Raw genomic sequence first — 27,696 nt, forward strand, 5'->3', positions numbered from 1 at the left:
GACGCACGGTGACGCAATGACGCAGGTGAAATCGTGGGATTTCGTGGATGAGTCGCGCGTGACTCGGAATGGAAAACCCGCCACGAGCCTCGAATAAAAAGGCCGGCACGAGCCCAATGGAAGCACGAGCCTGCCCACGGACACGCGCACCAAGACATGAGCACGAGCACAGGTGAGCGCGCACGCAGAGGCGCAACTCTCTCACGCACTTCACACTTCTGCGCCTTCTGTGCCCGAGGGGACCGGGACCGGGGTCTGGACCGGGGTCTGGACCGGGGTCTTGACCGGGGTCTGGACCGGGGTCTGGACCGGGTCAGAACCGGGTCGGGATCTGGTGAGTCCTAAACTTCTCCAGTCCTTGTTTCCTTTCCTCGCGTCCTTTTTTGGTCTTGTCACGCTGTGGAATGGCAGGAATCCACGGACCACGGCAGCAAAAGACATAAACCTTTATTTAAGTCTTTATTATTATTGTTATTATTGTGTTATTATTGTTCTGAAGCTGTTATTGTGTTCTTCTTGTTCTTATACTCGCTCTTGTTTGGAGACTGCGTCACACAAAGTGAGACTGAAGTGTCGCAGGAACAGAAGTTTAAATTTAACTTTATATTTGACAGTAGTGGGTCACGAGCAGTAGGAAAAGAAAAGTACTGCAGATTTGTACTCAAGTTAAACTTCAGTTACTCCGCCAAAATGTACTCATTTCAGTACAAATGCTGCAAGTAATGTACTTCAGTAAAAGTAAACCAGTATTTGAAAAAGTGAAAACAGAATGAATGACTTGAGCTTTTCTCACTGTGACTGACTTTAAACATGTTAGAATGACATATAGTATCATTATTACAGTAATAATGTGACTTTAAACATGTTAGAATGACATATAGTACAATTATTACAGTAATAATGTGACTTTAAACATGTTAGAATGACATGTATGATCATTATTACAGTAATAATGTGACTTTAAACATGTTAGAATGACATATAGTACAATTATTACAGTAATAATGTGACTTTAAACATGTTAGAATGACATGTATGATCATTATTACAGTAATAATGTGACTTTAAACATGTTAGAATGACATGTATGATCATTATTACAGTAATAATGTGACTTTAAACATGTTAGAATGACATGTATGATCATTATTACAGTAATAATGTGACTTTAAACATGTTAGAATGACATATAGTACAATTATTACAGTAATAATGTGACTTTAAACATGTTAGAATGACATGTATGATCATTATTACAGTAATAATGTGACTTTAAACATGTTAGAATGACATGTATGATCATTATTACAGTTATAATGTGACTTTAAACACGTTAGAATGACATATAGTATCATTATTACAGTAATAATGTGACTTTAAACACGTTAGAATGACATATAGTATCATTATTACAGTAATAATGTGACTTTAAACATGTTAGAATGACATATAGTATCATTATTACAGTAATAATGTGACTTTAAACATTTTAGAATGACATGTATGATCATTATTACAGTAATAATGTGACTTTGTCTTTGGTTTGAAGGTGATCAAATCACAGCATGTAATACACAAAGGTTATTACATACCCTCCAAAATGTAATAACATGTCAATAACCAAATTCATTATTGTGAGAAGTACATACATATATATATATATATATATATATATATATATATGTATATATATATGTATATGTATGTATTTCACACTGTAGGGGGCGCTATCTCGACAATTGAAAGTGTAACAACTGATTCAAATTTGTGCAAAATCTGGAATGTGCTAGTGGGAGCACTTTTTATTTTTTTTTATTTTTGTATTTATATTGTTGAATTTCAAAAAAATGGTGGAACAGGAGTTTTAAAATGAAATGTGTAATTTTAACAGATGTAGCTATTTTGCCATTGGGAAAACATTGGAGGTTTCTGTCATTGCTACGGCGTAAGAAATATGGATATGGGTTTTGGGATCGGAACTATAGAATAGATTTTTTTGCTAGAGTTTACAAAAAAAACATTTTTTTGGTTTAATTTAATTCAACTCTAAAGGAGGCTATTGCACCCATTTTGATGTTTTCACAATGAGCAGGTTCAGGAGTTTTTCTGCCGTGTGGAGGTAAAAGTGGAGGAGGCTGTTCTTATGGAAAAATAATAATCTGGCCCTTTGCCTTGTTTCAATTTCGATTTAAATTCTATTTCAATGCAATTCATTTTTGTAACGCCCAAAGTCACAGCCTGACATCTACATGTCTGGACACCCTGGGGTGAGCAGGATGTCCCAGGGCCACGCCCTCACACCAGAGCAATCAGCTGCTTTTGTCCTTCAGAGCCGGTAAACTTTCCACCTTCCCATTGGAATAAAAGGAACTACGTGTGTCCAGGACGGGCAGTTGTCTCTCTACGGTGTCGGTGGTCAAAATGTAAACCCTGTATCTCTTGTTCTCCTTTGGCCTGTGCCATTTGCATCTCTGCCCTCTACGACCTGCTTGTGAATTGTAAATGTGGAATAGGTAATAATGTGACTTTAAACATGTTAGAATGACATGTATGATCATTATTACAGTAATAATGTGACTTTAAACATGTTAGAATGACATATAGTATAATTATTACAGTAATAATGTGACTTTAAACATGTTAGAATGACATGTATGATCATTATTACAGTAATAATGTGACTTTAAACATGTTAGAATGACATATAGTATAATTATTACAGTAATAATGTGACTTTGTCTTTGGTTTGAAGGTGATCAAATCACAGCATGTAATACACAAAGGTTATTACATTTTGATGCAATTTATTACAAAATGTATTATTTCCCCCTCCAAAATGTAATAACATGTCAATAACCAAATTCATTATTGTGAGAAGTGTAGTGTAGTGTAGTGTAACACTATGTGCCACACTATGTACAGTAGTAATAACACTATGTGCAGTAGTAATAACACTATGTGCAGATAGTGTAGTAGTAATAACACTATGTGCAGTTGTAATAACACTATGTGCAGTAGTAATAACAGTATCTGCAGTAGTAATAACAGCATTTGCAGTTCTATTTGTAGTACATGCAGTAATAGTAATAGTAACAGTACATTTCTCCTGCAGTTACACTCCTCCTCCTGATGATGGCGCTGGCACATGCCGTTCCCCTCGGCTCCTCTCGGACTTCAGACTTGACTCGGATTCTTGTCCTGGTCCAGAAGATTCTTCAGAGTCTGGATCAGATCCACGGTAAGACCGTGACATCACCCGGACTCACCTTTGACCCCTCAAGCCACACCCCTGAGCTACACCTGATGATGTCACAGCTGCAGATGCCGCCCACTCCGGTCCTCAAGCCGATTTCACCGTCTTTTACCCAAGTAAGACTTCAGAGACTGCAACGAGACTGCGACGAGACTGACTGCGACGAGACTGACTGCGACGAGACTGACTGCGACGAGACTGACTGCGACGAGACTGACTGCGACGAGACTGACTGCGACGAGACTGACTGCGACGAGACGAGACTGCGACAAGACTGACTGCGACAAGACTGACTGCGACGAGACTGACTGCGACGAGACTGCGACAAGACTGACTGCGACGAGACTGACTGCGACGAGACTGACTGCGACGAGACGAGACTGCGACAAGACGTGACTGCGACGAGACTGCGACGAGACTGACTGCGACGAGACTGACTGCGACGAGACTGACTGCGACGAGACTGACTGCGACGAGACTGCGACGAAACTGACTGCGACGAGACTGACTGCGACGAGACTGACTGCGACGAGACTGCGACTAGACTGACTGCGACGAGACTGACTGCGACAAGACTGACTGCGACAAGACTGACTGCGACAAGACTGGTTTAGACCTGTTTTAGACTTGGATCTGGTCTGGTTTAGACCCGTTTTAGACCTGGTTTAGACCTGGTTCTGATCTGGTTTAGACCCGTTTTAGACTTGGTTCTGGTCTGGTTTAGACCTGTTTTAGACCTGGTTCTGGTCTGGTTTCAGGAGGACTGTGTGCGGCGGATGTGGGAAGGGCTGGAGCAGCAGCAGAGGATTGTGGGAGATCTGTCGTCCAGACTGAGCGCACTCAGTGACCTCCACGCTGACCTCCGTGACCTCCAGGCGCAGATGACAGCAGTGAGTCCTATGTCCTAACTCCTTTATCCTAACTTCGCCCTAATCAACCCATGGGTTCAGTTTGTGATATCGATTGTGTCCATGGCTGGAGTTTTGAGGCCCAAATACATAGTTCTGAAAATATATTATATACCATATATACATTTTATTGATCTTTGTCCAATATTTCTGAGGAACAGGATAGTCCACGACACATAATGGTTTGCTGCCAGAGACATATATGCAATATATAAAAAATAGCAGCACGTTTCACGATTAAATACATACAGCGCCCTCAAGTGGCGTCTAACGTGTACTTCTCTAACCAGGACTAAAATCAATGGGAATCCATTGTTCATTGATCCAAGTGTTCTGCCGCTTGTTATTTTACATATTATAAATGCTTTGTCGTTTTAACTGGGTTTTTGAGGTTACATTTTCATAACCATAATATTTGTAACTGTAAATGACTGAACTGAATTTATGATCTTTTCCCGAGCTCTGGCGTGTTTCTTATAAACGTGTTTGTGTTGGACATGGCCGTCTTCTTGTGGCTCTGACTAAACTGTGGTCAAATGTCATGTTTCAGATGATGTTAGCGATGGGCGTGGTCAACTCACCTCCGGCCCAATCAGAGGGCAGCATTCTGACTCGTCTCCACGGCGACTACGAGACTCAGGTGGCGACGCACCTGACGTTAAAGACTCTGCGAGCGTTCTGCCAAGACCTGAGACGAAGCCTGCGAATGCTCGGATCACAGACGCTCTGAACCAGGTCTGAACCGGGTCTGGAACGTACAGCGCTGGATCTGACCTGGTTTGACAGAGTCGTAGCCTAAATAGTGTTGTGGAGCTCAGTCCGGACCAAGCCGGATGCCCTCCCATCATTGGAGGCTGGGCTTTGGAAGTGTCTTGCCCAAAGACACAAGAGACGCTTGTGCCTCAAGCGAGAGTTGAACCTGTGACCCTTTGAATGGAGGGCAAACTTTACACAAATTAATCAGAGGAAAGTGACGCAAAACCAAAGACAAACTGTTTATTTCACTGAAGATTTAGTTTTTTATTGTACGTTTGACCTGTGCTAAAGGTGCATGTGTGTGTGCACATGTGTGTGCGTGCGCACATGTGTGCGCGCATGTGTGCGTGCACATGTGTGTGTGCACATGTGTGTGCACACGTGTGTGCGTGCGCACGTGTGTGTGTGCGTGCACATGTGTGTGTGTGTGCATGTGTGTGCGTGCACATGTGTGCGTGCACATGTGTGCGTGCACATGTGTGTGCGTGCGCGTTCGCATGTGTGTGTGTGTGTGTGTGCACGTGTGTGTGTGCATGTGTGCGTGTGTGTGTGTGCGTGCGCATGTGTGTGCGTGCGTGCACATGTGTGTGTGTGTGTGTGCATGTGTGCGTGCATGTGTGTGTGTGCATGTGTGTGCGTGCATGTGTGTGCATATGTGTGTGTGCATGTGTGTCTGTGCATGTGTGTGCGTGCATGTGTGTGCACATGTGTGTGTGTGTGCATGTGTGCGTGCATGTGTGTGTGTGCATGTGTGTGCGTGCATGTGTGTGCACATGTGTGTGTGTGCAGTAGTCAAAAAGTAGAGTCCTTTTTTAAACTGTATTTATTAAATCAGAAATATTTATTTATATAAAATATTTATTTATTTATGTAAAATATTGTTTTCTATTAAGTTTATTTTAATAAATATTTGAACTCATTGAACTCAGTTTTTTCCCCAAATCGCTGCGACCCATTTTATGAAACTTTGCAGATCTTTCTCTTAAGTCATAATTCAATTCAGAAAGTTTTTGAAAAGCTTAGAACACTGAACACTGCTGTATCAGATTATAAACCAGTTTGAAGTAATTTTAGATTATTCTGTACAAAAGGAGATCACACCAAGGAGATCACACCAAGGAGATCACACCAAGGAGATCACACCAAGGAGATCACACAAAGGAGATCACACAAAGGAGATCCTTTAGACGCCTGAACTCAGACCAGTCTTTGACCTTTTAAAGCAGAATTATTCTAAATTTTTTACATTTTCACAGTTTGAGCACTAAACCGCTCAAAGAGAAAAGAACTGCTATACTAAAAGTTTTAGAAATCCAGTTCTGAACCAGGATTAAACTAAGACTAGACTAGGACCCAACCGGGTCTGAACCAGGACTATCCCAGAACCAGGTCTAAATGAGTAAACAAGACAAACATTCAATGTTGAATATTTGGAGAATTGGACCGGATCAGATCATTTGGGGGACCGGGTTTGGCCCGCGGGCCATAAGTTAATACTGTGACTTTGATCCATTAATTTGGATAAAACTGAACAAACATTGAGTTAATCGTTGTGGAGAAGCAGCAAAATTATAATATAATTTTAAAAAAGGGCATCAAAATCCTGCACTGTTGAAATGAACATATAATGGTATTTTTGGGAAATAATAATAATGCAGAGAACTCTACGCGTGTCAGGACAATTCATACGAGTTCATCACTATCGCCATGGAAACGACCATCGATCACTATTTAAACATGTTTGTTCCAGATGTGTTCATTACTTTGGTAGAACATGAGCATTAAATAAAGTGTATTGCATTTATTATAAAATGTGTATGATTAAAAAGTGCAGCAGTTCTTTGGGTTACTACAGGTTGCCATGGCGACCAGAGCGCTAGACTTTATTACAACTGTTTTTTTTAAATCAAAGTTAAGTTTTTCTGATTGTGGATTGGGGAAAAACACACATTGCTGTGGCACACTGCCCCCTGCAGGTAGCGCTTCATTTACTTCAGATGCCCTCCCACCTGTCTGCAGCTGTGACTCAGTAAAACATTAAAACGCCAAATCCAGACGTTTAATTTCATTGAAATAAAAACAGAAATATTCTTAAAATGTGTCTGTACAAGACAAATAAAATGCACTTATAAAAAACACCCACCACAAAAATACATTTCATTTAAAACAAAATCAGGCACCAAAAAATAACAAAGATGAGGAGACGAGGAGATGAGGGAAGGAGACGAGGAGGAGGGAGACAAGGGAAGGAGATCAGGGAAGGAGACAAGGAGGAGGGAGACAAGAGCCGGAGATGAGGGAAGGAGATGAGAGAAGGAGACAAGGGAAGGAGAGGAGACGAGAGACGGAGATCAAACATTTTTCTAAAAGTATTTCTAAAGAAAATGCAGCTCCGCTATGACTAAAGCAGGTCTAAAGCAGTTCTAAACCAGGACTAAACCAGGACGAAAGTGCTGGTATTTAATCTCCAATCAGTTTGAGCAAATTTCACAAAAACATAAATTCAGTTTAACAATTTTCTCAAAATTTTGTTCAGTTCCTGTAGTGTCCTTAATGTGTCTCCTTTCCTAAGGCCTTGTGTCATTTCCCAACCCTTTCCTTTAGATTCCTATGATGTTTTTTTTCATCGTTTTAGCCACATACGTTTTATTTTGAAGGAGGAAGGGGACCGTAGTGCTTTCACTTTGAAGGAGAGGTGTTTATGCTCTTATTCTGAAGGGTCAGTAGTAGACTGACGTTACTAATGCTACGTTCAAACCGCGACGTCAAAATCATGCCAAACGGTGGTGTATTTGAAGCGAAATGCTAGGCTAGTTCAGGTATTTTTGCACAAGTCTGTTGCAAAACTGACCGTAAACCTCTACATGTGGTGACGTTTGGCCAAAGAGCTCAAACGTTTCAGATAAATGAACAGATCTCTACAGCAGGTGGTGTCAGGTGTAGAAGTCGAGCAGCAGCTTCTGACTCGAGTTCACCAGTTCTTTTCCCAACTCGTGCAAGTTTCATGTACAGTTTTCCACTCGGAAAAAACATTTTCCCAGAGTTCCCGAGGAGCACATATAAGCTCGTCAGGATGAAGCTCCTGATTGGTCGACACACCGCAAATTTCGGTGAAAGTTTCGCTTGGTCCACTCAAGACACTGAAACGTCCCAGATGCACCTCCCACAGTGAACCTGACGCTGGGTCTGAACGCTGCACCATCATATGACAGGGGCGGGCTCAACATGGCCACTCCCCCTCTCAATGTGGCCCCTCCTTCATTGTCGACCGTAAACATGTTAGGCCCTTTCCTCTCTCACTGTGGCTCCTCCCTCTCTCTCTGTGGCCCCTCCCTCTCTTATTGTGGGGGCACGAACACGTTAGGCCCCTCCCTCTCTCACTGGGGCGGAGTGAACACGTTAGGCCCCTCCCTCAGCAGCAGCTCCACGATTTGACTCTGAAACACCATGTGCACCGTCAGGTTTGACTCCACCTGCGGCCGAAGCAGCGTCGGACCAAAGACGATCGCCAAACTCTGAGACGACATGCGGTTCTGCTCGCGGTGCTCCACCACTCTGAAAACACAAGTACTGTTACTAACCCGCTCTGAAAACACAAGTACTGTTACTAACCCGCTCTGAAAACACAAGTACTGTTACTAACCCGCTCTGAAAACACAAGTACTGTAACTAACCCGCTACTGACCGGCTCAGGTGTGTTACGACAGCATTACAGTAGTATCACAGTATTTGCAGTATTTGCAGTACTGACCGGAGCAGGTGTGTTACGACAGCATTACAGTAGTATCACAGTATTTGCAGTATTTGCAGTACTGACCGGAGCAGGTGTGTTACGACAGCATTACAGTAGTATCACAGTATTTGCAGTATTTGCAGTACTGACCGGAGCAGGTGTCTGAAGAGCAGCTCCATGGTGCTGTGGTTCGGCAGAGGAAGCGTCTGGACCAGGTCTCTGATGTAGGACGCTCTCTGAGAATACTCCGGCAGCTCTGAAACACAAAAGTACTGCTACTACTACTTCAGGAGGACGGGAGGGCATCTGACGCACACACGACAGGGGGCGTGGCTTACGGATGGCGGCGATGAACTTGTCGTAGGAGCTGAAGGGAAACAATGGCTCCGGTAACTCTCGGAAAAACAGCTTCAGCGATCCGGTCACGACGTGAACTTCTGTCAAGGAACCGTCCTCCAGGTCCAAGTGCTCCTCTGAAACGTCACAGAACAGAAACGTTTACAACAGAAACGTTACAAGAACAGAAACGTTTACAACAGAAACGTTACAAGAACAGAAACGTTTACAACAGAAACGTTACAAGAACAGAAACGTTTACAACAGAAACGTTACAAGAACAGAAACGTTTACAACAGAAACGTTACAAGAACAGAAACGTTTACAACAGAAACGTTACAAGAACAGAAACGTTTACAACAGAAACGTTACAAAAACGTTTACAACAGAAACGTTACAAAAACAGAAACATTTACTAGAACAGAAACGTCACTGAACTGAAACGTTTACAAGAGCAGAAACGTTTACAAGAACTTGACAGATGCAAAACTCATTTACGACTAGATTCATCCGACTAAATAAAGTCAACATTAGAAAATCATAAAAACCTGTCATATGCACTTTAACCTACTTCTACGACTGAAAACAACTATTACAAAACTGTTACATCTAAACGATTACTACTGTTCACACGCACTCGCACACACACACACACGCACACACACACGCACGCACACACACACACACACGCACACACACACGCACACACGCACACACGCACACGCGCACACTTGCACTCGCGCACACACACACACACGCGCACGCGCACACACACACACACACACGCACGCACGCACGCACACACACACACGCGCACACACACACGCGCACACACACACGCGCACACACACTCCAGGTGCAGTGCCTCCAAACATCCACAGGGAGCGTCTTACCATGGTCGGCCTTGTGCCTCAGTTTCTGGATCACGGCCAGGTTCCCGGACACTCTGTAGATCCCGTCCGTGTCCAGACCTCGCCGTTCTACAAAGCGGATGCACTTTTGGACGAAACGCGGCACATTTGAATTCTCGCGGTGACAGAGCGTGTCCAGGTGACACCCGAACACCGCGTCTGAGGAGGGACAAGGACAACCTCTGAAACCACTACACGCCACAGATGATTGGGTAAGAGAAAACACAGATAGGCAGCGCCATATTTCCACTGATGCTAACTTATATGTTGAGCCTTAGCAACACAAAGCTAGCAAAGCACGTTAGAAACAGCAGTTTCCTGTTTATCGCCGCTCGGCACTCGCTTTGTCAAGAGCCAAAATATGATATGTCCAGGTCATAATGTGTCTAACATGATCCAAAGTCAAAGCATGACATAAAGAGAGGTTCAAACGTAGAGGCTTTGCAGAGAAGTCAAAGAAATGAGGCAAAACTGATTCCTGTGCACGCTAGCTTTAGCCACATCGTGTGAAACGCTCAGATCTTCTTCAGGATTAAAAAGTATCATTCAGGAGCATTTAGATTGGATTTAAGAAGAAAACATGAGTTATGTTTGGGTGACATCAGTGTTTCATGATGGAGCCAGAACCTGAGCAGGAAACACTATAATTGAAGTACTATAAAAGTACGATAGTAGTAGTACTACAGTAGCAGTACCTCGTATATATCCTTTCTCCTTCACGCTCTGCAGCGTTGGTCGTCTCTGGAGGAAACGTCTCAGTTTGTGTCGGACTCGTCTCTGCTCCGGGTCTGAGCTCGAGCTGCGGGACGCTGAAGAGAAACACAAGAGTTTAGACCTGGTTTAGTCCTGGTTTAGTCCTGGTTTAGTCCTGGTTTAGACCTGGTTTAGACCTGGTTTAGACCTGGTTTAGTCCTGGTTTAGTCCTGGTTTAGTCCTGGTTTAGTCTTGGTTTAGTCTTGGTCCTGGTCCAGTCCTGGTCCAGACTCACAGCTCCTCTTGCTCTTCTCTTGATCTGAGTCGTCCGAGTCGTCAGACGCTGCGTCGCAATCCTAAACAAACACATTCACAACGTCGTAAACTCTCAGATTCAGCCGATATATCGCTCCTGTGTGTTTAAACCCTGTAGCATCGGCCGATATATCGATCCTGTGTTTAAACCCTGTAGCATCGGCCGATATATCGATCCTGTGTTTAAACCCTGTAGCATCGGCCGATATATCGCTCCTGTGTTTAAACCCTGTAGCATCGGCCGATATATCGCTCCTGTTTTTAAACCCTGTAGCATCGGCCGATATATCGCTCGTGTGTGTTTAAACCCTGTAGCATCGGCCGATATATCGCTCCTGTGTGTTTAAACCCTGTAGCATCGGCCGATATATCGCTCCTGTGTTTAAACCCTGTAGCATCGGCCGATATATCGCTCCTGTGTTTAAACCCTGTAGCATCGGCCGATATATCGCTCCTGTGTGTTTAAACCCTGTAGCATCGGCCGATATATCGCTCCTGTGTTTAAACCCTGTAGCATCGGCCGATATATCGCTCGTGTTTAAACCCTGTAGCATCGGCCGATATATCGCTCGTTTAAACCCTGTAGCATCGGCCGATATATCGCTCGTGTTTAAACCCTGTAGCATCGGCCGATATATCGCTCGTGTTTAAACCCTGTAGCATCGGCCGATATATTGCTTGTGTTTAAACCCTGTAGCATCGGCCGATATATCGCTCGTGTTTAAACCCTGTAGCATCGGCCGATATATTGCTTGTGTTTAAACCCTGTAGCATCGGCCGATATATTGCTTGTGTTTAAACCCTGTAGCATCGGCCGATATATCGCTCCTGTGGGTTTAAACCCTGTAGCATCGGCCGATATATCGCTCGTGTTTAAACCCTGTAGCATCGGCCGATATATTGCTCCCCGTGGGTTTAAACCCTGTAGCATCGGCCGATATATCGCTCCTGTGTGTTTAAACCCTGTAGCATCGGCCGATATATTGCTCGTGTTTAAACCCTGTAGCATCGGCCGATATATTGCTCCCGTGGGTTTAAACCCTGTAGCATCGGCCGATATATCGCTCGTGTTTAAACCCTGTAGCATCGGCCGATATATTGCTCCTGTGGGTTTAAACCCTGTAGCATCGGCCGATATATCTCTCCTGTGTGTTTAAACCCTGTAGCATCGGCCAATATATCGCTCGTGTTATAACCCTGTAGCGTCGGCCGATATATCGCTTGTGTTTAAACCCTGTAGCATCGGCCGATATATCGCTCGTGTTTAAACCCTGTAGCATCGGCCGATATATCGCTCCTGTGTGTTTAAACCCTGTAGCATCAGCCGATATATCGCTCCTGTGTGTTTAAACCCTGTAGCATCGGCCGATATATCGACAATAGTTGTGGGCTGATGCTGTATGACATAGTGTGCTGTACAGACGTACCAGTTGTCGCGGGGCCTCGCTGGTGTGCTGTATAAACATAGGCGTGTTATAGATATGATGTCACTCGCAGGCGTATGACAGACTATATCTCTGGACGTACCAGTTGGCGTATGGCCTCGCTGATGACCTTGTGCCAGTCGCTCACAATGCTCTCCGTGTCGTACTGGATCAGGAACTCGCAGCCCTGACGAGTCTTCAGCTCCAGGACGTTCTTCTTGGACGACTTGTTGTGGGCCCAGGACACGGAAGCTCCTCTGAGGTCCACCGTGAACTCAGGGACGATCTGTGACGCTTTGCTCTGAAACCAGAACGACCAGGGACACATTTGGACACCTCACACACCCAGGGACCTCGCGTCGGAGAGAAAAGACCTCACACACTCAGGGGCCTCAGGTCAGAGAGAAAAGACCTAACACACACACCCAGGGGCCTCACGTCAGAGACAAAAGACCTCACACACACTCAGGGGCCTCAGGTCAGAGAGAAAAGACCTCACACACACCCAGAGGCCTCAAGTCGGAGAGAAAAGACCTCACACACACCCAGAGGCCTCAGGTCAGAGAGAAAAGACCTCACACACACCCAGGGGCCTCACGTCAGAGACAAAAGACCTCACACACACTCAGGGGCCTCACGTCAGAGACAAAAGACCTCACACACACTCAGGGGCCTCAGGTCAGAGAGAAAAGACCTCACACACACCCAGAGGCCTCAAGTCGGAGAGAAAAGACCTCATACAGAGTCAGGACTCACGTTGAGGCCGGCCTGAGCAGATTTGGGGTCCCTGTGGAAGGTCAGAATTCCTCCGTGAAGAACCGTCCACGACTGAGACCAGTTTTTCCTGAAACACAAATGTCTCTGTTACTTTATAAACTGGACACATTCTGCTCTCATAAGTTACAAACACTTTGCTGTGATACAGAACTCAAAGTAATGGCCAATCTCACATCAAATGCAACATTTAGAAAAATACAACTTAGGATGGCGCAGAGCTTCAGAGCGTTGTGAATGCGGGAAAGAAAAACAGCACCGTCAAACAGATGTCAGTGTTATCAAACCACAGCTCAGGTTAGTCTGAATCATTTACTGAATTGGCCACAAACAAAATAACAGATTTAACATTGTTGTAACAGTCACAGATTTATTCTATCACATCAAAATATTATCAGTTTAACGGTTAAGATGTTTCTTTCCATCGTATCCAGTTAGCTCTCGCTGCTAAGGCAGAAGCGCTGCACCGTTTGAAAACATTGAAAGGAAATGCATTGTGGGGATTGTAGTCGCCTGAAGTCTGCGTCGCCCCACACTCACTGAAATGCGGCTCAAAACATTCTAAGACTGTGGACGCTCGGCACGTCGGCTCGTCCTGAACGTGTATTTGAAGTGCTCAAGTGCAAGTGGTGGGACAGGGCCAGAGACAGTTTAAACAATTATTTAATAAAATAAAGGTGTTATCAGGAAATATTTATTGTCAAATCATCATTGTTGTGTAATTTATATGGACTTTGGCCCTTGTCTATAATATGTTTTCCAGTTAACAGTTGTGGAATTACGCGTGTCACACAATCACATTAGTTATGGTCAAACTGGTGAAATGTAGTCCAACATGTCTTATGTACTTATGTATGTACGTAAAGTGCGGATACCTTAGAATTATAATGAAGTACTTTTACTTTCTGTACTTTTACTTTCCATCACTGCACTGGACAAACGCACTGCGCTTTAGGGACTTTTCTCTGCTCAGGCACAGAATCTCATTTAAAAAGGACACTGTGCCCTCTGCTGGACACTGCTGGACTCACCGGATCTTCTTTCCGTGGTCGCACACTTTGGTTTTGTTGATGATTCCGGCCTTCTCCAGATGGTGGCCCTAGAGACACAGGAAGTACCAAGAGTAAGTATGTCGCTGCCCGATTTGTGCCGTTCCTTTGCTCAGATCCTTCGCTGAAGTTGCCATAGTAACCAGACTTGGAACGAACATAATTTTTTAGATTAATTTGATTAAATTTCTGCTTGTTAAAGTGTTTTCCTGATTAAAAACCTGCTCAAAGTTTGTTTGCAACAGTGTTCCGTCATCATTAACTGCTTGGTTATATTTTGATTGAGTCATGCCGTATTGTCCTGCAACAGAGGCAGGAGTGCCCAGAAATGTCCCGTTGTCCCCTACCCCCCATGCCCGCCCACTGATCTGCAGTTAACTTACATTTACTTACTGACATTTTCAACACTAAACATACATAAATGAGAATACACTACTTCTTACAGTGAAATGTCAGTATGAAGAGGCGGGGCTTATCACTTTGAAGAGGTGGGGCTTATCAGTTCTGCCGCTTTGGAAAGGAAGTCAATAGGCCTGTTTCTATTACCATGCAAAGCAGTTTGAAGAAGAAAATCTCAAAAAGGTATTATTTCTGTAACTTGGCCACTTGGTGTAAGTAGGAGTGGCCTCGTGGATAGGAGCCAAATATGTTCAGTTACTGACAAATACAATTTTTATTATGTATTCTGAGCATTTCTTAGAGGCCTGTAAATAAAAATTCAGCTTCAAGCGCGACAGTTGTGCTGGATATCTTCCTAGTCACGCACGCCTTCTCCAACGCACTGTAGAACCATGACGTGCGTCATCTTCACATGAACTTTACAATCAACTAAATATAAAATAATGATCTATGCATGATATGATTTGTTTTTATTATTATTTAGTATTAAACTATAATAGGTCTTCTAAAAACAGTTAAAGGTGATAAACCCGAGCAGAGCCAAGTAAAGTCTGACTTCACTTTAAAGGTAGATTTTTGTACAGTTTGATATTTTACAGATTAATCCTTGAAAAGAGAAACAAAAGTGATGGTTTTAGCTCTTGAACGATCACTTCTGTTTATAGGAGCAGAGGTCTTCCCTTAAACCAAACAAGGCCACGCCCCCAGTGTCACAGTGAGCTCAGCCTTCACCCCATAACCAGAGAGCACCAGGACCCAGAGCTGACAGTGCCAGTCTGTGCCAGTCTGTGCCAGTCTGCCCCGGGGTAACAGTGTTACAGAAACAAACGTGTTCAGGCTCATTTATGCTCTACATCTGAAACGCAGAGGCTTTTGTCCATGTTTAAGCTTACAGCTTATGCTTGTACACACATGTGCTGACCACTGGGGGCAGTAGTGGACACAGCTCAATAGTGACAGCTGCACGATCAACAACGTGACTAGAACAAGCTGCAAAACAAATAAATGCTTTTCTCCATGTTTGTTTTTAGTTGCACTTTTTCTTCGTTTTGGTCAATTCTCTAAATGACCCTTCATGGTTATTTACCAGAACAACGCAGTTTAGAAATACACACAGAGCTGTTTATGTACAAAAATAGAACATAAATGAGCCTTTAGTCCAATCAGGGCGCAGAGAGAAGCGATGGACCAATCAGAGCACAGAGGAAAGCCCGGGACCAATCAGAGTTCAGAGAGAAGCCCTGGACCAATCAGAGTTCAGAGAGAAGCCCTGGACCAATCAGAGTTCAGAGAGAAGCCCTTGACCATTCAGAGTTCAGAGAGAAGCCCTGGACCAATAGGAGTTCAGAGAGAAGCCCTGAACCAATCAGAGTTCAAAGAGAAGCCTTGGACCAATCAGAGCGTGCGTACGTGAGCCTGCCGTGGGTCTGTGCTGTGACTGGACAGGTTCCTCCTCAGCTTCAGCCTATCAGGGAGCTTCAAACAGTCACATGATCACCACAGAGAAGCTTCAGGTTTTATGCTGCGTTCATGTGCTCCTCGGGAACTCGGGGTTCATAACAGTAAGATTTGTTGTTATTGTTGTTGCTAAGAGCAACAGATTTGTGTAAAAAGACCCGACACAACTGTTTAATTAAGATGTAACAATAGAGCTAAAGACGACTGACAGTTAACTAAAATTCCCGGGATCTCATGAAAGCAGCATTAGCGATTTAATGAGCAAAGCATTTACAACATTTCTGACATTTACAAGGTTAAAGTTGTATTGATTTAAATAAATTATAACACTGAGCTAGCACTGCGCTCATTGACTCTAAATTAAGTGAAAAAAATCATACTTTGATAAACACAGATTCAGACAAAGGAGCTGTGATTCCATTTTAAACTTGGCGTATCACGTGACCTCAAAAAGTGTGACGTGACCTCAAAAAGTGTGGTGTGACCTCAAACAGTGTGGCGTGACCTCTCACCTGGGTGCCATCGAGGACGTGGCCTTTATAGGTGTCAGTCAAATCAGAGCCGTGCCTCCGGATGGGATAAAACCTCTGAGGAACAAACACGGAGCAGATCAAACTACAGTTTATCCTCAGCTGCAGCTTTACGTTTGAATAAGAACTGTTCCTGTGGTGATTTTGGGGGAAATAATCTTCACTTTATATAAAATTTTGGGAATTGTAACTTTTGTATTTTCCTAGTAAATGATTATTTTTGACAAATGCGTTCTTTCACAATTGGAGTGAGGGCTGGAGTAGTGAACTTGGTTAAGTTTAAGATAAGATAATCCTTTATTGTTCACACATGGGGAAATTTCATTGATACAACGCAGGTAGATCTAGAGGAAAAGGACAGATAACAGATTATAGGAAGTTTAAAAAACACTCTTAATAGAAGATCTCTTATAAACAAACAAAAAAATTATATATATATATATATATATATATTATATATATAGCACTTTGGAATAGTCCCGCCTCGTGATAAAAAGCGAAACTTTGAAAAAAAAAAAAGTGCTTTTCACTGAGTATAATGCATAACAACGAAGTAATCACTTTTCACAGCAGCTGCTTGTCATATGAAATCTTCACTCTGCTGCTGTTTCCTTGTGTCTCTGATCTAGTTGCTGAGCGTGCAAACTGCCGTGAAATGTCCTCTTTTAAGTGAACTCTCTGCGCTCTTGCTACGCAAATCTGTTTTTCCTTGGTGTTCCTTCTGTCAGTGTGCAGAGCAGAGAGAGCATTTCACTTCTGTCAGTGAGCAGAGAGAGCATTTCACTTCTGTCAGTGAGCAGAGAGAGCATTTCACTTCTGTCAGTGAGCAGAGAGAGCATTTCACTTCTGTCAGTGTGCAGAGAGAGCATTTCACTTCTGTCAGTGTGCAGAGAGAGCATTTCACTTCTGTCAGTGTGCAGAGAGAGCATTTCACTTCTGTCAGTGTGCAGAGAGAGCATTTCACTTCTGTCAGTGTGCAGAGCAGGGGAGGATGCAGAGACACACTTTAGAACCGATTCAAAGAGAACCAGACGAGACATGGCTTTTGTGATCGTTGTGACAGTTTAAATGTTGATAAAAACTCTGTATAATCTAACTTTCCCTTCTCTTTGTAAAACAGAAACAAACATGTTGTATTGGAGGCGGAGCAACACTCACGTCTTCAGCCACGGCCACACTGTGTCTCCAGCCGCGCGTCGTCGCCGCCTCTGAGACTCCGTTTCCCGTCCTCTGGGGAAAACACACAGTGTGATCATGTGATCTCGGAAAGTCTGAGATATCTGTCCTTTGTGTCGTATGTTTGGCGTTGTATGTTTGGCGCCGTATGTTTTGTGTCGTATGTTTCGTGTCGTATGTTTCGTGTTCTGTCGTTTGTGTCGTACTGTGGTGAAAACGCTGTCGTCCACATGAGCCTGGTTCTGGTTCTGATCTTGGTTCTGGTTCTGATCCTGGTTCTGGTCCTGGTGTTGGTTCTGGTATTGGGCGTAGTCTTCATCTGGCAGCGGCTGGAACCCAAACAGAACCGGATCAGGATTGTAATTTCTATTGAACAATGAGAATGTTTTAACACATTTTTAACTAAATAACGGTGTAAATTTGGTGACTGAAGGCTTCTCGATAAAGAATATTAATGATTCAATTATTACATTATTATTGCAATTATTCTTTAAAGCAAACCTAGACCCGGTCCTGGACCGAATGGATGGTTCAGAGCCGGTCCTGGGCTCGGTCCTGGACTCACCGGGTGGTTCAGAGCCGGTCCTGGACTCGGTCCTGGACTCACCGGGTGGTTCAGAGCCGGTCCTGGGCTCGGTCCTGGACTCACCGGGTGGTTCAGAGCTGGTCCTGGACTTGGTCCTGGACTCGGTCCTGGACTCTTGGTCCTGGACTCGGTCCTGGACTCGGTCTTGGACTCGGTCTTGGACTCGGTCTTGGACTCGGTCTTGGACTCGGTCTTGGACTCGGTCTTGGACTCGGTCTTGGACTCAGTCTTGGACTCACCGGGTAGCTGCAGGAGGAGCTGGAGCTCAGGTGTGTGAGTGGATCGGGTGAATCCCAGGACGTGGATCCGGTCGCGGCGTTAAAGAAGTAAAACCGGCCTGAGACTTCATCTACCAGACGCTCCCACTGCGCCCCCTGCAGGACAGAGCAGACATGTGACTGTGTCGGATGCCCTCAAGCTGGGGGTCACGCGGGGGCTTACCTGTGCGGGGGTGGGGCTGGGATCAGGGGGCGGAGTCCAGGTTGATTGTCTGGTCAGAGTGTTGAAGTAAAAGAGTTTCCCTGAATCTGAGTCAGTGTGAGCCTTGGGGGGTGGAGGGACGGGGAGCAGAGTGTGAAATATTAAACAGCTCTGAGCTCAGTGTCCTATTACCTTTAAACATTAACAATCCTGCTCTGCACCACTCGTGTGTAACTGAATACATTTACCAAAAATACACACTCAGAATAATAATGATCATAATCAAGTTACTCTTTCTTTTGGTGGTTTTACCATTGGGACCAGAGAAATCTTTGTCTACTTATTCCTAAACTTTGTGACCAGATTTATGACATTAAAATTTCGGAATGACAAAGTGAAGTTACAAAAAAGCACTTTTACATTTAGTATTTTTAGTCTGCATTAAAAAAGCTTCAAAAATTACCTCAAATAACACAATTGACAGAATAACTGACATTCCTAATTCGTACCTGCCATCCATCCAATGGGCTGAGCGGAGAGGCGGGGCTGAGTGCGGAGGAGGAGCCTGAGAGGGAGGGGACGGGGCCAGGGGCAGGAGGGGCGGGGTCGGAGGGCGGAGGCGGGATGGTGTTTTTGGTGACGTTGGCGTAGATGGGGCTGTCGGCTTTGGACTCCTGCGGGAAAGACACAACTTTAGGTTTTTAAAGACGATGTTTTTAAAAATTTGAAAAATGACTTCTGGGTTGGGCGCGGCTAGTTGTAGCGCTACGCCCTGCTGCCCACATCTGCCTTTTATAACCACATTTCCACCCACAAAACGAGGAGCAAGACGCTGTGAGAGATAAGTAAAGTAAAGGAAAAAACAAGAAGGGTAAAGCTTCGGGGGATAAACAATCAAAGCTGACGAGGTTAGCGTCAAACATTTCGCTGAGATGGAGCAGCATATTTCAAGACATTATGGATGAGTTGCGGTAGCTGAAAGCCAAAAACGAGACTATGATCCTGAATTTCTAGTCCATGTCGCGCAGAGACAATCTCAGACTTGTGGGAGTCCCGGAGGACGAAGAGGGGCAAAACACGGAAGGCTTTTTCTAGAGGATACTCCCGGAATTTGTATTTGGTACTGGAGTTGCGGCCCCTCCCTTTTACAATCGAGAGCGCACGTCGCCTTGGCCAAACAAGACGAGAAGCTGATAAAACCGCGAGGCCTGATAACGACGTGTATTAACCAAACGTTAAAGGAGACGTCCAATACAAAGGCAAACAAGTGTTCCATCTTCATCAACAACAAGAAAGGTTTTGCCGCGTCTGTGAGGAATTCATGAGGAGGCAACTAAGAAAAATGCTAAACACAAGAGAACTGAGCTGAAGCAAGAAATGGAACCAGCAACATGTGTGAATTCAAGTAATGGACATAATGAGAGATCAAAAATCGCTCCTTGGCTCCCAAACCGGCCCCGAACCCGCGTCCACGGCCTATTGTACTGAAGTTCCACAACACCAGTGAATGAAACCCCAGCTGGCTGTTCGATGAGTGGAATAAAACGATCTCAAGATTTGTCTGGCAAGGCAAAAAGCCAGAAGTTCAATTCAAAACTCTACAACTATCAAAAGAAAACAGAGGTTTGGGTTTACCGTGTCTGAAAACATTATTTCAGCTCAAATCAGTTGCTGTGCTGGTGTGATTCACGATATGAAGCTCAAAGGAAAAGAGATAGAGCGTAATGTTGTGCCTGAGGTTCCTGTGCAGGCCTCACTGGCAGCTGACAAACGGTTGAGCCATCTGGAGGAAATTAAGAATCCCCGGCTAAAATCTGTGCTTACAACGTGGAAGGAGCTAATCAAAACATACAAACTAAACAAAGATGTTAAAATCTTTAACTGTTTGGCTTATGACCAAGGTTTTGTACCAAATGGAACTGACCCGAGATTCAAGTGATTACAAATTGTGTAAAAGTGAAAGGATTCTGATTCTCTCTCTCCTCGTCACTTCCTCTAACAAGCCTGCATTGGAACTGAACGGCGCTGCTCTTTCAAGTCGCTCGCGTGAGCGTGCTCTGCTGGTGTGAGCGTGCTCTAAATCTGCAGCGCTCATAGGAAACTGCCGCGGCTGCTTCCTGTTCAAACAGGAAGTGACTCAGACTTTGAACCCTGGCGTTTCCCGTTTCAGCCTCTGTTCAGGAGCTCTAGTTTAGACCTGGTTAGACCTGGTTTAGTGAGATGTTCCTCTCCATCGTTCAGAACAGGCTCCGTGTCAGGACAGAACACTTGCCACAGGAACAACTGCTCTGCCAAAAGTTTCAGAAACCTTTCCACATATTTTGGACTGTGTATATCTTTTATACACTAGACTTGGATTGGATTTTGACCTTACATTAAGTTTATTACCAAACAGAAGAAGGTTAAAATGACCATCTTAGTAGAACAAACCGTTGCAGTTGCTAAAGCAGATTATATTATTTCTATGGCGATGTGTTACCTGTGAAGGGGGCGGGGCCTTAGACTCCACTTCCTGTTTGGGTGAATCATCTCGTCCAATCAGAGCATCAAGGTCAATGTTGAGGTCCTGGATGGACTCGTAGATGTGTGAGGAACTTTCATTTGGGTGCTGCTGTGGGTGCCGCTGTGGGTGCTCTTGTGAGGGCTCCCGTGGGTGCTCTTGTGAAGGCTCCCGTGGGTGCTCTTGTGAAGGCTCCCGTGGGTGCTCTTGTGAAGGCTCCCGTGGGTGCTGCTGTGGCTCCTGTAGGTGCTGCTGTGGCTTCTGTGGGTGCTGCTGTGGCTCCTGTGGGTGTTCCCGTGGGTGCTCGTCCTCGCTCTCACTTGGCTCCTCGGGCAGCTCCTCTGGTTCCTCGTCTTCTTCTCCGGTTTGGCCCTGATGCCGTTCCTTCTGCTGAAACAGGACAGTGAGTCTGGCTGCATATTAAACTATGATTTGTGTTAGCACTAGTTAGCGTGTCTTAGCATGTGCTAGGTATGAGTGGGTGGGGCTTTACTCACCTGTGCTTCCTGTCGTCCTGATTGGGCCGTCGTTTCCTGGGCGACGTTGTGAGTGGGTGGGGCTCGGGGCATCTCCACCGGGATCGGCTGGTGCCGTGAGACAGGGGCGGGGCCAGAATCCACCGGCAATCTGAGGCGGTCGGCCATGTTTGTAGTCCCGTTTGTAGTCCTGGGCGTCGCCACGGAAACGTCAAAGTCCAGAGGAACACCGAAGGTTGACAGACGGTTCTCCGAGCGGCGATGGGAGCCGTCGGAACGCAGCCGGATCATCACCTAAACAAGACCTGGTTTAGTCCTGGTTTAGTCCTGGTTTAGTCCTGGTTTAGTCCTGGTTTAGTCCTGGTTTAGTCCTGGTTTAGTCCTGGTTTAGTCCTGGTTAAGTCCTGGTTAAGTCCTGGTTAAGTCCTGGTTAAGTCCTGGTTTAGACCTGGTTTAGTCCCGTCTTACCTGGTCCGATGGCTTGCGTGGCTCCTCCAAAGTCTTGGACAGAGCCAGGACTGGTACTGGAACCGGCACTGGGCTTGTGTGCGTGGGGGCGGGGCTTGTGACTGGCTCGCTCTCTGGGCCAATGGGCAGGCCCAGGGCGGGCACATGGGGCAGCTCACGCACATACTTGGCCGGGATGTAAAAGGGTCTGGATCCCGGTCGGGTCCGGACCTGCCACCAGTGAGAGTTGGTCTTACTCAGGAGCTCGTAGCGCTCGTTGGGTCGGATCTGGACCAGGATCCCGTCACGGCCCTCGTACTGGTACTCGAACTCCACCAGGACCAGACCCAGACCTGAGAAGAGACCGGGTTAAGACCGGGTTAGACAAGAACTCCACCAGGACCAGACCCAGACCTGAGGCTCTCAAAGTGATTCTGTTTATTTTATTGCATTAGTTTATTAGGGACAAAGTACATTCATAAACATTCTGTAAATGCTCCAGAATTAGCAATATTAGAAAACATACAAAGTAAAATGTTACTTAAAACTCTTCGTCTGACACTGACCTGGGGTCGGCAGGACAGGGGACGCTTCCATGGTGACAGGGGCTACTTAGGCCCCGCCCCCTCCAGGGGTCACCAGCAGGTCAAAGGTCAGGACTGCACACACAGAGAGAGAGGGCATCTGGAGTAAAGTCAGGTCTGTGCCTCAGACTAAAGCAACAGTAAAACTCACTTTTAAAGCCGTTTTCTGACGTTTCATCCTAAAGTCTTTCTCTCAGATTAAGAAACGACATGTTTTTCTACGACGGAACGAACGAGGGATCGTTTTCTGATCATTATCTCATGTCCTTTTCTTAAAAACAGAATTATAAAAGGATTTCAGTTTCTGCAGGTTTTTCCGGCCTCAGAGCAACTCCTGCTTTTCCTGGAAAAACACCAAAATATGATTTTACACAAAATCATTTCCAAATGCTGTGAATAAAAAAAGTGTAATTTGGTGGAAAATATTCAGTATTTACTTCTGCATCAAATGTGAAATATCACACAATGTCACATTTGTTTATTTTATTTTGGAATTTTTCAGCCTCAAAGTGAAAAAGTGACTTTTAAGAGTGACTTTTGTTTCATTGCGTCTGATATTAGTTTCTGTTTTGATGCTCGAAACACAAAAGTAATATAATAATGAACACGTACAACAAATATCATCCAAATTACAAAAAGCATAATAAATAAGTACAAACTTAAACCGAAGTCTGAGCCTCAGCTGCAGAAGAATGAGAGAAATGTGTAGCAAGTCCAGACACGACCAGGACTGAACCAGGTCTGAACCAGATCTGAACCAGGTCTAAACCAGGTCTGAACCAGATCTGAACCAGGTCTAAACCAGGTCTGAACCAGATCTGAACCAGGTCTAAACCAGGTCTGAACCAGGTCTGAACCAGGTCTGAACCAGGTCTGAACCAGGTCTAAACCAGGTCTGAACCAGGTCTAAACCAGGTCTGAACCAGGTCTGAACCAGGTCTGAACCAGATCTGAACCAAGTCTGAACCAGGTCTTAACCAGGTCTGTCCCAGGTCTGTCCCAGGTCTGTCCCAGGTCTAAATCAGGTCTGAACCAGGTCTGAACCAGGTCTAAACCAGGTCTAAACCAGGTCTAAACCAGGTCTTAACCAGGTCTAAACCAGGTCTAAACCAGGTCTGAACCAGGTCTAAACCAGGTCTGAACCAGATCTGAACCAGGTCTAAACCAGGTCTAAACCAGGTCTGAACCAGATCTGAACCAGGTCTAAACCAGGTCTAAACTAGGTCTGAACCAGGTCTTAACCAGGTCTAAACCAGGTCTAAACCAGGTCTGAACCAGCTCTAAATCAGGTCTGAACCAGGTCTGAACCAGGTCTGAACCAGGTCTGAACCAGGTCTAAACCAGGTCTAAACCAGGTCTGAACCAGGTCTAAACCAGGTCTGAACCAGGTCTGAACCAGGTCTTAACCAGGTCTGTCCCAGGTCTGTCCCAGGTCTGTCCCAGGTCTAAATCAGGTCTGAACCAGGTCTGAACCAGGTCTAAACCAGGTCTAAACCAGGTCTTAACCAGGTCTAAACCAGGTCTAAACCAGGTCTGAACCAGGTCTGAACCAGGTCTGAACCAGGTCTAAATCAGGTCTAAACCAGGTCTGAACCAGGTCTGAACCAGGTCTGAACCAGGTCTGAACCAGGTCTAAACCAGGTCTAAACCAGGTCTGAACCAGGTTTGAACCAAGTCTGAACCAAGTCTGAACCAAGTCTGAACCAGGTCTTAACCAGGTCTAAACCAGGTAAAAACGTGCTCTGGACCTCAGATTAATCCGAGTCCAGACCTGAAACCACAGACCTCGCTCTGAGCTCAAACTGAACCAAAGGATTTCCTGTCTTTGTCTGTAACAAGTCCTACAAACATGACTGAAACAGGACTAAAGCAGTTCTAAAGGAGGACTAAGGTAGGTCTAAAGGAGGACTAAGGCAGGTCTAAAGGAGGACTAAGGAAGGTCTAAAGGAGGACTAAGGCAGGTCTAAAGGAGGACTAAGGCAGGTCTAAAGGAGGACTAAGGCAGGTCTAAAGGAGGACTAAGGCAGGTCTAAAGGAGGACTAAGGCAGGTCTAAAGCAGAACTAAGGCAGGACTAAAGCAGTACAAAGGCAGGACTAAAGCAGGTCTAAAGCAGGTCTATAGCAGGTCTAAAGCAGGACTAAAGCAGGACTAAAGCAGGTCTAAAGCAGGACTAAAGCAGGTGTAAAGCAGGTCCAAAGCAGGACTAAAGCAGGACAAAAGCAGGTCTAAAGCTGAAATAAAGCAGGTCTAAAGCTGAAATAAAGCAGGTATAAAGCTGAAATAAAGCAGGTATAAAGCTGAAATAAAGCAGGACTAAAGCAGGTCTAAAGCTGAAATAAAGCAGGACTAAAGCAGATCTAAAGCAGGACTACAGTAGGACTAAAGCTGAAAAAAAGCAGGACTAAAGCAGGACTAAAGCTGAAATAAAGCAGGACTGAAGCAGGACTAAAACAGGACTAAAGCAGGACTACAGTAGGACTAAAGCTGAAATAAAGCAGGTCTAAAGCAGGACTAAAGCAGATCTAAAGCAGGACTAAAGCAGGTCTACAGCAGGTCTACAGCAGGTCTACAGCAGGACTAAAGCAGGTCTAAAGCAGGACTAAAGCAGGTCTACAGCAGGTCTACAGCAGGACTAAAGCAGGTCTACAGCAGGACTAAAGCAGGTCTAAAGCAGGACTAAAGCAGGACTAAAGCAGGTCTACAGCAGGTCTACAGCAGGACTAAAGCAGGTCTACAGCAGGACTAAAGCAGGTCTAAAGCAGGACTAAAGCAGGACTAAAGCAGGTCTACAGCAGGTCTACAGCAGGACTAAAGCAGGACTAAAGCAGGTCTAAAGCAGGACTAAAGCAGGACTAAAGCAGGTCTACAGCAGGTCTACAGCAGGGCTAAAGCAGGTCTAAAGCAGGACTAAAGCAGGACTAAAGCAGGACTAAAGCAGGACTAAAGCAGGTCTAAACAGGAAGTGACGTGGAGTATTTCCCTTAAACAGGAGGAGCAACACATTTTTATGACATTAAAGGGCAATGATTGTAAATATTAGGTTAATGTCCTGCTGGTTAAAATCACTCATTAGATGTTATATGTTAGAACTACTAATAACCACAAAGCAGTAGAAAAGCGCAAATGGAATCATGTTTTTACAGTCATAGTAAGTGGATCATAAGCCCGAGCTCGCCAACCCGCTTCCAAACATCCACTAACGCACTCGTCAACTCGTCCCTTACATACTCATTTGTGGAGGTAAAATCGGACATTATTGTTGTAAATGGGCGTTTTTCAGATTAGACTACTTTCATATTTTCAAGAAAGACAGATGAAAACTTACTGAGCACAAGACTGAAGTGATCATAATCCTACATTTGGAGGAAAAACTAAAACACACAGTTTGGAAGTTCAATACCATTCTGCTTAATGACCCTTTGTAAATAAACTTCTATATAAGATAATCCTTTAATATCCACACAAGGGGAAATTTTGTTGTTACAACGCAGTAGAACAGGAGGAAAGGACAGATTATAGGAAGTTTCAAAAATACACTCTTAATAGAATTCTTGGGAACTCTTGGGAATTAAAATAAAATGGATAAATAAAAAATAAAAAGATAAAGATAATAATAATAAAATAATTATTATATCACTGCCTTATTAGAAGAAAAGTTAAATTTATTTGAAAAAGACAGAATGTTATATTTTCTAAATATAACAACGACCTGAGTTAAGGTCTGGATGACCAAAGGTATAAACGGAAATGAAAAGCTTTGATATGTTTGAATCCTTTGACTTGAAGAAACAGGAATTTTAGAGGTTTTTACAAATAAGTAGGTTTTATAACCAAAATTTAAAATTAAAGTAATTTTGGTACTTTTTATTGTTCACTTGGAAGTACTTTTAAGGCTACACGGTCTTATAAAGTACAAAACGAGCATCATATTGATGAAGTTTGCACATTATGTTTAGAGTAGAAGTAGTTGAGATTTGAAAGTAGAAAAACATATAATTCTATGTGGATTTTATGACCATTTAAACGCAGGGACCCTTTAAACACAATACTCTAGTACTACAGTAGTAATACACCCAAAAATATTTGGCATGCATTATTTACATATATTAGGGTCTAATAAATTTAGCTCAAGTTGGCCCACTTCACTTTAAAAATAATAATAATAATAAATCAATTATATATACATTTTAACAGTTGTATAGTTTACTCGGTGTGTAAAGTATAAAGTAAAAAACATATATACAAAAATGTATACATATATGTATAGGATGGAAGTAGATGAAGAAAAGGGTTTTGAAAGTAGAATAAAAACATCAATTTATGTAGATTTGAACATAAACTGACAGTCAAACCCCAAAACATACATCCTACTGTTTTAATGGCCCAGTCACGTGACGTCATAAACCAATCAGAGCCGACCTTTACTCCAACGCCAGTGACTTTTTATACTTTACAAAGTCTCTAAACTGTGTCTAAACCTAGACTAACCCAGGACTAAACTTGGACTAAAACAGGTTTAAAACAGGACTAAATCAGGTTTAGAGCGGGCCGTCGGAACAGATGCAGGGAACAGACCGTAAGCAGCGCGAGGGCGGAGAGATCTGCGGAAAAGTATGCGTAAACACCGCGCCAGACTCGCGTCAAACCGCGCCAGACTCGCGTCAAACCGCGGGCTCGGTTCGGGTCGGTTTACCTGAAGTTTAGTGCGGGTGAAGCCATAATCCAGCGGCGCTCTCCAACAGTTCCACAGACCTGACGCACGCACACTTCCGCCTCTCACCTGTGCGTCACGCGACTCAATGGCGGCATCTGGCGGCCAGTTGTGGCAAGTGCAGCGGAGCGCGGAGTGACTAGTGACATAACCATGCGCATGCGCAGTGCAGATCTAACGCAAAAGGTCTACAAGTTTTTAAGTGAAAAAGAAAATCGCCCAAAAACCTTTGATTTGTTGGAAGAAATCTTTGAC

The 27,696-nt window shown here is 44.4% G+C and overlaps 2 protein-coding genes across 4 annotated transcripts; one reads left to right on the forward strand and one right to left on the reverse strand.

Annotated features, from left to right (window-relative positions):
- On the forward strand, positions 1 to 5,748 carry csf3b (colony stimulating factor 3 (granulocyte) b). The gene is made up of 4 exons (XM_072442851.1): positions 1 to 172; positions 3,113 to 3,369; positions 4,012 to 4,143; positions 4,712 to 5,748. The coding sequence occupies exons 1-4, from the start codon at positions 157 to 159 to the stop codon at positions 4,889 to 4,891; spliced, it is 585 nt and encodes a 194-aa protein (XP_072298952.1). The 5' UTR covers positions 1 to 156; the 3' UTR covers positions 4,892 to 5,748.
- arhgap27l (Rho GTPase activating protein 27, like) lies at positions 5,724 to 27,500 on the reverse strand. 3 transcript variants are annotated; one of them, XM_072442831.1, is made up of 22 exons: positions 27,424 to 27,500; positions 22,711 to 22,803; positions 22,166 to 22,497; positions 21,719 to 21,991; positions 21,201 to 21,611; positions 19,231 to 19,395; positions 18,743 to 18,844; positions 18,541 to 18,675; positions 17,922 to 18,044; positions 17,698 to 17,769; positions 16,522 to 16,596; positions 15,962 to 16,027; positions 14,135 to 14,202; positions 13,086 to 13,173; positions 12,433 to 12,630; positions 12,333 to 12,359; positions 10,886 to 10,946; positions 10,593 to 10,706; positions 9,880 to 10,056; positions 8,989 to 9,123; positions 8,801 to 8,906; positions 5,724 to 8,472 (listed from the first exon to the last, which is right to left on the reverse strand). In XM_072442831.1, exons 2-22 carry the CDS (start codon positions 22,739 to 22,741, stop codon positions 8,295 to 8,297), a joined length of 2,937 nt encoding a protein of 978 aa, XP_072298932.1. In that variant the 5' UTR covers positions 22,742 to 22,803; positions 27,424 to 27,500; the 3' UTR covers positions 5,724 to 8,294. The 3 variants fall into 3 exon arrangements, with proteins under 3 accessions (XP_072298932.1, XP_072298934.1, XP_072298933.1); XM_072442833.1 differs by lacking the exon at positions 15,962 to 16,027; XM_072442832.1 differs by lacking the exon at positions 12,333 to 12,359.
- Positions 27,501 to 27,696: the final 196 nt, after the last annotated feature.

Source organism: Eucyclogobius newberryi, unplaced genomic scaffold (genome assembly GCF_026437365.1).
Source record: "Eucyclogobius newberryi isolate DKJ021-1_F unplaced genomic scaffold, fEucNew1.0.hap1 SCAF_13, whole genome shotgun sequence".
In the NCBI taxonomy this organism is placed as follows: Eukaryota; Metazoa; Chordata; class Actinopteri; order Gobiiformes; family Gobiidae; genus Eucyclogobius; species Eucyclogobius newberryi.

Excerpts from the sequence above, each read along its gene's own strand:
- arhgap27l (XM_072442831.1), bottom strand. The coding sequence starts at position 22,741 with ATGGAAGCGTCCCCTGTCCTGCCGACCCCAG. Across the intron at positions 18,845-19,230 it reads GCCCATTGGATGGATGGCAG|GCTCACACTGACTCAGATTC; the intron begins GTACGAATTAGG and ends CCACCCCCCAAG. Across the intron at positions 10,057-10,592 it reads GGAGAAAGGATATATACGAG|ACGCGGTGTTCGGGTGTCAC; the intron begins GTACTGCTACTG and ends GTCCCTCCTCAG.
- csf3b (XM_072442851.1), top strand. Across the intron at positions 3,370-4,011 it reads TTTCACCGTCTTTTACCCAA|GAGGACTGTGTGCGGCGGAT; the intron begins GTAAGACTTCAG and ends GTCTGGTTTCAG. Across the intron at positions 4,144-4,711 it reads TCCAGGCGCAGATGACAGCA|ATGATGTTAGCGATGGGCGT; the intron begins GTGAGTCCTATG and ends GTCATGTTTCAG.